The sequence below is a fragment of the Pantherophis guttatus genome, chromosome 2 (assembly GCF_059756535.1).
Source record: "Pantherophis guttatus breed Tessera chromosome 2, ASM5975653v1, whole genome shotgun sequence".
In the NCBI taxonomy this organism is placed as follows: Eukaryota; Metazoa; Chordata; class Lepidosauria; order Squamata; family Colubridae; genus Pantherophis; species Pantherophis guttatus.
The window spans coordinates 291,293,106-291,304,691 of NC_142064.1; the positions used below are offsets into that span (position 1 = coordinate 291,293,106).

An 11,586-nucleotide genomic window follows, 5' to 3' on the forward strand; every position below is an offset into this window, starting at 1 on the left:
CCGCTTGCACAGGTCCATTAGGCTGCGGCCACCGCAAGTGGGGAAGCCAGATCCCCATCCGAGTCTTGGCTGCCCAGGCTCAGCAGAGATGGGGGTGTGTGTGTGGGGGGGTGGAGGAACGCAATCCCGGCTGGACTTGGGCAGCCATAGCACCAATGGGGATCGAGCTTTCCCCACTCGTGGCCGCAGCCTAATGGACCTGGCCAAGCTGCTGACAGCCTTGGTGGTTTTTCGAGAGGAACAGCCTTTCTAACTGGCCTCTTCGCCTCCTTCAGGCTGCACAGGTCTGCTGAGTGGCGGTGGAGTTGCCACCCAGGAGCTGCCAGGAGTAGAGACCCCCAATGATGTGCCTCTTTCACTGGGGCTGTTCAGCAGAGAGAGCAGCGCCCCGCCCTGTCCTGCGAGGCAGCAGCTCCACAGTGCTTTCGGGACGCTGCCCGAGTGACACAGCTCCTCCTGCGGTCCCTTCCCTGGACTGAAGGCAGCCTTCAGCCTTGCAGCCCTCCCCCCACACCCCACCGCATCCCCATTCCGAGCTCATGCACCTGTTGGCAAAGTGGGACTGGTGAGAGGCGAGCGAGCTAGGGAGTGGGCGCTGCACCAGCTGCTGCCTTCTCGCTCCCCCCCCACCGTCGCTCAGCTGCCCACTCCTGAAAGAGTTCAGCCGTCTCCGCCACTGGAGAGGGAGGGTGGCAGCCAAATTCCGGGAAGGCATGGCTCGGGAGTAGCCGGGCCTCCTTCCGTGTGAGCAGGCGAGTTGGCAAGGCGCCACCCAAACTGGTGCCTAAGGCTCAAAGGCTCTGTTCCTCCAGCCTTGGGGTGAGTGCTGCTTCTTACCACGCCCCCGCCCCCCGATGCTTCAGGGAAGCCCAGATGGCCCCACATGTTCTGTCTGGTAGCAGAGAAGAAAGGCCGGGCTCCCCCCCCATTTCCTGCAGGGTCTGCTGGCAAAGCGCCCCTCTTGTGCACCCACGGCTGCACTTGGGTGCGTGAGGGGAACATGCTTCATGCATAGGCCAAGGGCAAGACCCGCGAGGGGACCAAGGAGATGACCAGCAGTGACGTGATCTCCAACTGCAGGGCAAAAGAGATGGGAGGCAGTAGGCAGCAGCCCCCCCACCCACTCCTCACCTTGTCTTCCCCCACAATGGGAGCAGTAGCCAAAGACAGAGGCGCAGGGGAGAGGAATGCCGTCCAATGGGCTGGATGCCTCGGACAACCATGGGCCTTGTCCCAACCACATGGGATGGAGCAGGCATGTGATCCGTATCACGTGCCTCACCCGCCCCCGCCCCTCTGCCTGCTGCCGCCACCTTGCCTGTTTCTCGGAGGGCCAGCTGCGGAGTCCCTGCTGCCACTCAAGGACCGTGCAGTCCCTGGCCGTCCCCCGGACCCTCTGACAGCCACAGCAGGTGAGGCACCTCTTCCCCGGGCACCTGTCAGCTAGGAAAAGCCAGCCATACGAGGAGTGGGTGGGAGTGGTGGGGCAGGGGGCGGGGCTGAATCCCACCACTGTGCGGGCTGGATACATTGTGTCATTGGTCCGCGGGCCGTAGTTTGAGGACCCCTGGCCTAGATGGTCTCCACCCCTCCCTCACAAGAAAGAGCGGCCCTGAAAGGAAGCTGGGGTGTGTGTGTGTCTCAGCAGGAGAAGGTCCAGGCTGCCATTCTCCTCCTCCCCCCAAGCTGCCACCTTCAGCCTCCATTTCTCACAGGTTGCAAACAGGACAAAGAGCCATCAGCTGTTAAATAAAAAATATGCTTTTGCATCGGAGAGCAGGATTAATTCATGAGTGCTGTAGAAAAAGAGATGGGGAAGAAAATCAGAATATAAAGAGACACTTTTACCGTAAATAATAAACTCTTCTTCCCATTCATCCCCCACCCCCAAGGCAGACCCACACTGCAGGGGGGTGGTTGACAGGCAGGGACACATAGAGAGAGAATCCGCCCATTTCAGGGAGGAAAAGGCTGGGATGCTTCATATGAAGAAAGAAGACGGGGCTACGATGGGGGTGGCAGCAAAGGGGGGAGCCTGGGCTCAATTGGCCAGAAATTGTGGGAATTCTCACAAGGAGAAGGGGGGTCAGGAAGAAGAGCCTGTCCAGGTTCCAACTAATGAACCAAAAGGAGTCTGCATGGGGTGCCAAGAAGGATCCTCTCGGACCGGAGGGTGGGGTGCAGTTCAGGGCGAAGTTTTGGAGGGAGTTCATTAAGTTGATAGGGTCATCTCAAGGACTCAGCTCCACCTCCCACCCGAGGACGAACGGAGGTAGAGAACGAGCGAACGCAATGACAGAACAATACCTGAGATGCTCTGATAATTATCAGCAATTTAGCTGGGCAGATTTGCTGAAGTGGCCTTCAATACCGCAGTGCATAGTAGCACGGGATTCACCCCTTCTAAAATAGCCACAGGGGTGGAATTTGTCCCCTGAATACCCTCGGGAACCCCCCTCCACAGTGACCCTAACAGAATGGGTGGGTTGCTTACAAAATGTGTGGGGGAATTTATACCTGGGGTGCTCCCTCCCCAAGGGAGGAATGGGAAGGAATGGCCCCCTTTTTCCCTTCCCTTCCCTTCCCTTTGGCAATTTCCCAAAACATGGAAAAATTCTGGGCAAGATTTTAGCTTTTGTGTGTGCTTTTTATTTTTAATTGCAATACTTTTTCAGATCTCTGTAAGGAAAAGCTGCCCAAAATCCAAAAAACTGCTCTATCCACAACAAGGAAATATTGTTCATGCAAGTTTTTTTTTAAAAAAAGGAACAATTAAGGAATTTTAAAAGCCACCTATAATTTTTAGGAGGGGTTGAAATGAGGGGGAAGAGGAGAAACTCACCTGCAGGAGGTTGGATGGGAATTGCTGGAAGGAGAAAAAGACCCAATCAGAACCCTTCATGGGCTGGAGGACTCAGTGGGACCCCCTCCCCATCGATAGCCCATCATAGGTTGTGTGATCTTCACTTATAGCCCCTCCAAGAACAGAAGTTCCCATAAATATTCCCCAAGGGGCCCCTCTTGGCCACCTGCTGAGCTTGAGGAGAGGCCTCCCCTAGAGGGTCCCCTCCCCACAACCTCTCCTCCAGCCCCCCCAGACTCACCTTTCTTGCTCTTCAGGTAGGAGAAGAGCCCCACAGCCAGGAAGGCCACTCCTATCACGGCCCCCATGATCCCCGTCCAGAGTTTGCTCCTGGCAGAGCTGGAGGAACGGGGCTCTGGGGAAGGAGAAGGAGCCTCACCTGAGCAGGAGGATCAGGCCCACCTTCCCCCAGGAGGCTCCATTCCAGCTCTCCCCATGGGGTGGGTTTCTCCCCCTTCTCAGGGCAGGATGGGGTCCACAGACCAGGAGGGGAGGGAGGGGAGGGGCTTACCCCACTGGATGGTGATGGGGGTCTCCAGGCTGGCATGCCCCACCTTGCAAGTATAGACATCCCCCCGTTGGGGCTGGGTCTCCAGCATCACCTGTAACCGGGTCCTAAGCCATGGAGCGCTTTGAAGATGAGAACCAACACCTTGAAGAGCACTCGGAAGACCACTGGAAGCCAATGCAGCTCGCTCAGGAGAGGTGTCATGTGGGAGTGCCATGTCGCCCCCATAAGTACCCGCGCGGCCGCATTCTGCACCAGTTGGAGCCTCCGAGTGCTCCTCAAGGGGAGCCCCATGTAGAGAGCATTGCAGTAGTAGAGGCGGGAAGTGACGAGGGCATGAGTGACCGTGCATGAGGAGTCCCGATCCAGAAAGGGGCGCAACTGGCGTATCAGGCGAACCTGATAGAAAGCCCCCCTGGCCACGGCCGTCATATGCTCTTCTAAAGACAGCCGTGCATCCAGGAGGACACCCAAGTTACGCGCCCTCTCTGTGGGGGCCAATGTCCCGCCCCCAATAGTCAGCAATGGCACCAGCTGACTATATCGGGACGCCGGCAGCCACAGCCACTCAGTCTTGGAGGGATTGAGTCGGAGCCTGTTCCTCCCCATCCAGACCCGCACGGCCTCCAGGCACCAGGACATCACTTCAAGGGCATCGTTGGGGTGGTCTGGGGTGGAGATGTACAGCTGGGTGTCATCAGCATACAGATGGCACTGCACCCCAAAACCACGGATGATCTCACCCAGCGGCTTCACATAAATGTTGAACAGGAGAGTGTCAGCGTTCCAAATTAGGCTCTCTTCCAGCGCTGACATAACAAGATGAACTTTTACCTAGTTTTGTATGTACAGATAGTGTTTCCTGGGAGACGAGGGTGGGGGCTACATTCCTGTGAAAAGAACGTGCCGGGAGGTAGAGATGGATCTGCATGATGGCCAATGGGACATTGGGGTTGGAGAGCGGAAGAGGAGGGGGTTGGAAGGAGGGGCCAGTTTGGCTGCAATTAGAATCAGGAATGTCGGCTATTTCTGTTCTTAATAAAAAGTGATTTATTAGAGACTCTGCGCTTGATAATGGAACTTATTTAAGACAGAACCGAAACCTGACAGAGAGGTGAGAGGACTGACCCTTGTGGCACCCCACAAACCAAGTGCCTTGAGGTTGACCTCTGCCCTCCAGCCAACACAGACTGCGACCGGTCAGAGAGATAGGAGGAGAACCACCGTAAGACAGTGCCTCCCACTCCCAACCCTTCCAACCGGCGCAGCATGATACCATGGTCGATGGTATCAAAAGCCGCTGAGAAGTCTAATAAGACCAGAACAGAGGAGCAACCTCTGTCCCGAGCCCTCCAGAGATCATCAACCAACACGACCAATGCCGTTTCCATGCTGTACCCGGGCCTGAAGCCGGACTGGAACGGATCTAGATAGACGGTTTCATCCAGGTACTCCGGGAGCTGTCGTGCAACCACACTCTCAACAACCTTCGCCAAGAAGCGAAGGTTGGAAACTGGACGATAGTTTGCCAAAACAGCTGGGTCTAGGGAAGGCTTCTTGAGGAGGGGCCTCACCACCGCCTCTTTCAAGGTGGGAGGCAAGAACCCCTCACTCAAGGAAGCGTTTATAATCCTCTGGAGCCAGCCTCATGTAACCTCCCGGGTAGCCAGCACCAACCAGGAGGGACACGGGTCCAATATTTTATTTATTTATTTATTTTATTGAATTTCTATACCGCCCTACTCCCGAAGGACTCAGGGCGGTGCACAGCCATAAAATAAAACACATACATATACAAAATTTAAAATCAAATAAAATGAATTAAATAAATTTGGCTGAATTAGTACCCATAATTTAAGATACCCATTTTTTAAAATACATTAAGAATTTAAAAATTTAAAATTTACACTTAAAAGGGAGAAGATTTAGGCGAGGCCAGATTGATGAAATAAAAACGTCTTCAACTCGCGGCGGAAGGTGCGCAGATCCGGAATCCTCCGTATCTCTGGGGGGAGCTCATTTCAGATCGTCAGTGCCCCCACAGAGAAGGCTCTCCCCCTAGGGGCTGACAGCCGACATTGTTTGGCCGACGGCACCTGGAGGAGCCCCTCTCTGTGGGAGCGTACTGGTCGGTGGGAGGCTGTTAATGGTAGTAGGCGGTCCCGTAAGTAACCAGGTCCTAAGCCATGGAGCGCTTTAAAGGTGGTAACCAGAACCTTGAAGCGCACCCGGAAGACCACCGGGAGCCAGTGTAGCTCGCGCAGGAGAGGTGTTACATGGGAGCTCCATGTTGCTCCCATAACCACCCGCGCGGCCGCACTCTGCGCCAGTTGGAGCCTCCGGGTGCACCTCAAGGGGAGCCCCATGTAGAGAGCGTTACAATAGTCCAGACGAGAGGTGACAAGGGCATGAGTGACTGTGCGTAACGAGTCCCGATCTAGAAAGGGACGCAACTGGCGAATCAGGCGAACCTGATGAAAAATCCTCCCGGTCACGGCCGTCAAGTGCTCTTCTAAAGACAGCCGTGAGTCCAGGAGGACGCCCAAGTTACGAGCCCTTTCCGTGGGGGCCAATGATTCGGCCCCAATAGCCAGCAATGGTGCCAGCTGACTATATCGGGACGTCGGAAACCACAGCCACTCGGTCTTGGATGGGTTGAGCCTGAGCCCATTTCTCCCCATCCAGATCCGTACGGCCTCCAGGCACTGGGACATCACTTCAAGGGCATCGTTGGGGTGGTCCGGGGTGGAGATGTACAGCTGGGTGTCGTCAGCATACAGATGGTACTTCACCCCGAAACCACGGATGATCTCGCCCAGCGGCTTTACATAAATGTTGAACAGAAGGGGCGAGAGAACCGATCCCTGCGGCACCCCACATATAAGGGGCCTCGGGGTCGATCTCTGCCCCCCTGTCAACACAGACTGCGACCGGTCAGAGAGAAAGGAGGAGAACCACCGTAACACGGTGCCTCCCACCCCCACCCCTTCCAGCCGGTGCAGCATGATACCATGGTCGATGGTATCAAAAGCCGCTGAGAGGTCTAACAGGACCAGGACAGAGGAACAGCCCCTGTCCCGAGCCCTCCAGAGATCATCAACCAACGCGACCAATGCCGTTTCCGTGCTGTACCCGGGCCTGAAGCCCGACTGGAACGGATCTAGATACGACGCTTCATCCAGGTACTGGGGTAGCTGTCGCGCAACCACACTCTCAACAACCTTCACAACGAAGCAAAGGTTGGAGACTGGACGATAATTAGCCAATACTGCCGGGTCCAGGGAAGACTTCTTGAGGAGAGGCCTTACCACCGCCTCTTTCAAGGCGGCGGGAAAGACACCCTCACCCAACGAAGCATTTATAATCCCCTGGAGCCAGCCTCGCGTCACCTCCCGGGAAGCCAGCACTAAGCAGGAGGGACACGGGTCCAACAAACATGTGGTCGCGTTCAATCTACCCAGAATCCTGTCCAGGTCATCTGGGGTCACAGGATCAAACTCATCCCAGATAACAGTCTCAAGACCTGTCTCCGTTACCCTCGCTGGATCTATCCCATCAGAGTCCAGACCTGCCCGAATCTGAGTGATTTTGTCATACAGATACTGAACAAAATCCTCGGCTCTTCCCTCCAAGGGGTCCTCCCGCGCTTCCTGGTGGAGCAGGGAGCGGGTCACCCTAAACAGGGTGGCCGGGCGATTATCTGATGACGCAATAAGAGCAGTAAAATGAGTACATTTTGCTGCTTTTATCGCCACTAGGTAACTCCTAATATGAGATCTTACCAGTGTTCGGTCAGATTCAGAAAGACTAGCCTTCCAACAGCTCTCTAGGCGTCTTTTCCGGCGCTTCATCTCCCTCAGCTCCTCGGTGAACCAAAGAGCCAGGCGAGATCGGCGCCGGGTCAGAGGCCGCAAAGGCACGACTCGATCCAGGGCTCCAGCAGCCGCCCTGTCCCAGGCGGCCACTAGGTCCCCAGATGAGGCGTGAGCCAGAACCTCCGGGATTGGCCCAAGCTCCGTCTGGAACCTATCAGGTTCCATCAGGCGCCTGGGGCGGTACCATCTTACCGGTTCCGCCTCCCTGCAGTGGGGTGCCGCGGTTCGAAGGTCAAGGCGAAGGAGCGAGTGATCTGACCATGACAAGGGCTCGATGACTATATCCCCTATCTCGAGATCACTCAACCACTGTCCAGAGACAAAAACCAAGTCCAGTGTGTTTCCCCCCCTGTGCGTAGAGCCATGAATTAGTTGGGTCAGGTCCATGGCCGTCATGGAAGCCATGAACTCCCGAGCCACCTCAGACGCCTCACCCACGGATGGCAGGTTGAAATCCCCCATGACCATAAGTCTGGGGGTATCAACCGCCACCGCGGCAATAACGTTGAGTAGCTCGGGCAGGGCTGCCGCCACATGGCAGGGAGCCAGGTACGTGATCAGCAAACCCATCTGAACCCCGTGGCCCCACTTCACAAGGAGGGACTCACAACCAGCTGTCTGAGGTACAGTGGTCTCCCTCGGCCTAAGGCCTTCTCTAATAATAACCGCTACTCCCCCGCCCCTCCCCTGTGACCTTGGCTGATGGAATGCGTGGAAACCTGGTGGGCACATTTCTACCAGAGGGACCCCTCCCTCTGGGCCCAACCAGGTCTCCGTAATACCCGCCAGGTCCGCTCCCCCCTCGTAAACAAGATCACAAATGAGGGGGGCTTTATTTACTACAGACCTGGCGTTGCACAACATCAAGCGAAGGCCCGGGCCCTGAAGGTCTGTACTACCTGGGGAACGGGAGGAGCCTTGGGGGCCGGAGCACTCTACCGCTTGAAGACAGTGGGTGCGTGCTCCCTTAACATGATATGGCCCCCTGCTCCCGCCATATCTACCCCTCCCACACACAGTACCGATAGTAAAAACATAGTCTGGACCAGCTCGACCCCCTCCGGATCCCCCACCACCCCCGCCGAACGTCCTGGCCAAACCCGACTCTCACCCTAGTGGGTTATCCCCCAAACCCACAATCCTAATTCCAATCCCACCCCCCTCCCTCCTCCCAGAACCCCTTAAAAGTTTAAACAAGGACAATTTTAAAAAACCCCGCAACCCCCTCTTTGCGGCATGCCACCTCTCGGGACTCCAGAGCCCGTCATCGAGGTAGGCCCTCGATAGAATGGAGGGCCAACCCTGCGAGAGGGGGGAGTCTTGCAGACCAAGAAGCTCCGCTGCTGAGTACATTAATCATAATGGGTAACACGACCATATCCTGAGGGTATATATAAAGGACTGAGAAGAAGACAAAGGAATGGGGGATCTCAGAGACATATTTGCCGGACCAAGTCCCCTGTCCCCTCACAACAGAGGACATAATCCAAAGCCAGGACGACCACAGTTCCAAGGGGGAAATAGATCCAACCACCCTCTCATGGTGGTTAGGTCAGCTGGACAGCCCTCTCTTGTGGTGGGGTGGCAGCAATGAACCGATGCATATAGACAGCGTCCGGGGGTCAGGTCCAAAAATCGCCCTCTCACGGCGTTTTGTCCGGAGGTAAAGACTGATGGTAAAGTCCCCTCGCTGGTAAAATCCCCTCGCTGGTAAAGTGCATATATGTAGAAAGCTGGTAAAGTGCATATGTAGAAAGCGCAACATGTGGTTGCGTTCAACCTCCCCAGCATCCTGTCCACGTCCTTGGGAGTCACAGGGTCAAACTCATCCCAGATAACAGTCTCAAGACACATCTCGGACAACCCGCCTGTACCTACCCAGTCAGAGTCCAAGCCTTCCCAAATTTGAGCGACTTTATCGTGCAGATAATGCACAAAATCCTCAGCACGACCTTGCAAGGGGTCTTCCCGCACTCCCAGATGGAGAAGGGAGTGGGTCACCCTAAACAAGGCAGCTGGGCGATTTTCTGCCGACGCAATAAGAGCGGAAAAGTAAATACACTTCGCCGCATTTATCGCCACTAAGTAGGTCTTAATGTGAGACCTAACTAGTGTACGGTCAGATTCGGAGCGACTGGCCCTCCAACTACTCTCTAGGCATCTTTTCCGGCGTTTCGTCCCCCTCAGCTCCTCGGAGAACCAAGGAGCTGGGCAGATTCGGCGCCGGGTCAGAGGCCGCAAAGGCACGACCCGATCTAAAGCACCAGCGGCCGCCCTATCCCAGGTGGCCACCAGGTCTTCCGTCGAGTCGCGAGCCAGAGTCTCAGGAAATGGCCCAAGCTCCATTCGGAACCTATCAGGATCCATCAGGCGCCTGGGGCGGAACCACCTGATCGGTTCCGCTTCACTGCGGTGGGCCGTAGCGGTCAGGATGTCAAGTCTGAGGAGAGAATGGTCTGACCATGACAAGGGTTCAATAACTATATCCCCTGTATCTAAGCCATTCAACCACTGACCAGAGACGAAAACCAGGTCCAGCGTGTTTCCTCCTGTGTGAGTGGGGCCCTGAATTAACTGGGTCAGGTCCATGGCCGTCATGGAAGCCATGAACTCCTGAGCCACCTCAGATGCTTCACCGATGGATGGCAGGTTGAAATCCCCCATGACTAAAAGCCTGGGGGTATCAACCGCCACCCTGGCTATAACATTGAGGAGCTCGGGCAGGGTCGCTGCCACGTAGCAAGGAGCCAGGTACGCAACCAGCAGGCCCATCTGCCTCCCATGGCCCCACTTCACAAGGAGAGACTCACAACCGGCTATCTGAGGTACAGTGGCCTCCCTAGGATCAAGACCTTCCTTTACAATAACCGCCACCCCCCCCCCACCCCTACCCTGGGCCCTCGGCTGATGAAATGCGCGGAAACCCGGTGGGCACATTTCTACGAGGGGGACCCCCCCCTCCAGGCCCAACCAGGTCTCTGTAATACCCGCCAGGTCCGCTCCCCCCTCCTGAATAAGCTCACAAATGAGGGGGGCTTTATTAAACACAGACCTGGCATTGCACAGCATCAGCCTAAGACCCAGGCTCTGAGACTCCGGACAACCCAGGGAACGAGAAGAGGATTAGGAGCCGGAGCACGTCACTGCTTGGAGACAGCGGGTGCGTGCCCCCACAACATGATATGGCCCCCTGCTCCCACCATACCTGCACCTCCCACCCACGGTCCTGATGACATCGCCCTCTTCCCTACCAACACCAACCCCCTCCGATCCCCGCTCCGCACCTCCCCTAACGCGACCCTGTGCCGGGCCTGGTCCCCTCCCCAGCAAATCACCCTCCCTATCCTTTGCCAAACAACCCTCCCCCCTCCCCAAACCCCTTAAAAGATTGGCAAATGACAATTTTAAAAAACCCCTCAACCCCCTCTTCGCCGCATTCCTCCCTCCTGACGCAGGACTGGGGGTCTAGCTTCCTCGTGCACCTGAGGCCGGCAGGAAAGGGGGGATGGCTCCCAGGGGAGGAGCATAAAGAGGGGCTGGGAGACCCCCAATTTCCTCACTTGCACCCTGAGCCTCAGGAAGGTGGGATAGGCTAACAGGCTACTGTATTTAGAGGTGGGGGCAAGGACCAAGGAAGGTGAGACCCCCACTCATTTTAACCTTTTCCCCTCTCTCTGGACAAGGGGAATTGGGTTCCCACGAGGTCTTCCAAACGGCAGGAACTGAGAAAGGGGGGAGGGGGAGGAGAGTTCCGGGTAGATCAGGCAAGGCTGAAAGAGGAATGGGAAGTGAATCTTTTGAGGGAGCCGAGTTCGAGGAGGGCCTGAAGCTTCTCCCTCCTTGTCTTGGAGGAGTTTCAGCCTATACAGCAGCCCAGAGGCTTCCTGGTGGTCTCCCATCCTCAGGCTCACCAGGCCCATCTCTCTCAGCTGGGTGAGGGCATCGGAGGCTGGGCAGCTGCCAGCTGTTGAGGGCTGAGGATCAAATGCCAGCTAATGGTTGGTGATGCCAGATCAGAGCCCCCACCCCCTCCCAGCTGCAGCAGGCAGACATCCCACAGGGCGCCTATCCTGAGGTGGCCTGGATCCTCTCCTGGGATGGGGGGAGGGGCAGCACCAGCCTCAGCAGGCCAGAACTGGGTCCCCTCCTGAGGCTGAAGGAGGCGGCAGAGTCCGAACCTGCCCCACGATTGTGTGTTTGGACACAGCCAGTCACCCAAAATTGGCCCCAGATCCAGAGAGACTCTGGTGGGATCCCATCGCTCTCCTGATCAAAGCAGAACTTTCCCCTCCCCCACAAGACTTTGATTCTCTCTTGAGTTCTCCCAGACATCACATAAA

The 11,586-nt window shown here is 56.3% G+C and overlaps 1 protein-coding gene and 1 pseudogene across 1 annotated transcript; both read right to left on the reverse strand.

Moving 5' to 3' along the window:
- Nucleotides 1-1,005: 1,005 nt before the first annotated feature.
- On the reverse strand, nt 1,006-8,599 carry LOC148116148 (uncharacterized; annotated as a pseudogene).
- Nucleotides 8,600-8,889: 290 nt separating this feature from the next.
- On the reverse strand, nt 8,890-10,315 carry LOC148116149 (uncharacterized). Its single transcript, XM_087888284.1, has 2 exons — nt 9,307-10,315; nt 8,890-8,936 (listed from the first exon to the last, which is right to left on the reverse strand). Exons 1-2 carry the CDS (start codon nt 10,313-10,315, stop codon nt 8,890-8,892), a joined length of 1,056 nt encoding a protein of 351 aa, XP_087744410.1.
- Between the last annotated feature and the right edge of the window lie 1,271 nt (nt 10,316-11,586).

Bases quoted from the DNA above. Each gene is read 5' to 3' on its own strand.
- LOC148116149 (XM_087888284.1), bottom strand. From the start codon at position 10,315: ATGCTGTGCAATGCCAGGTCTGTGTTTAATAAAGCCCCCCTCATTTGT. The intron at 8,937-9,306 runs GTATTTACTTTT...GGATTTTACCAG, and splicing joins GGCGATAAATGCGGCGAAGT to CGAGGGGACTTTACCATCAG.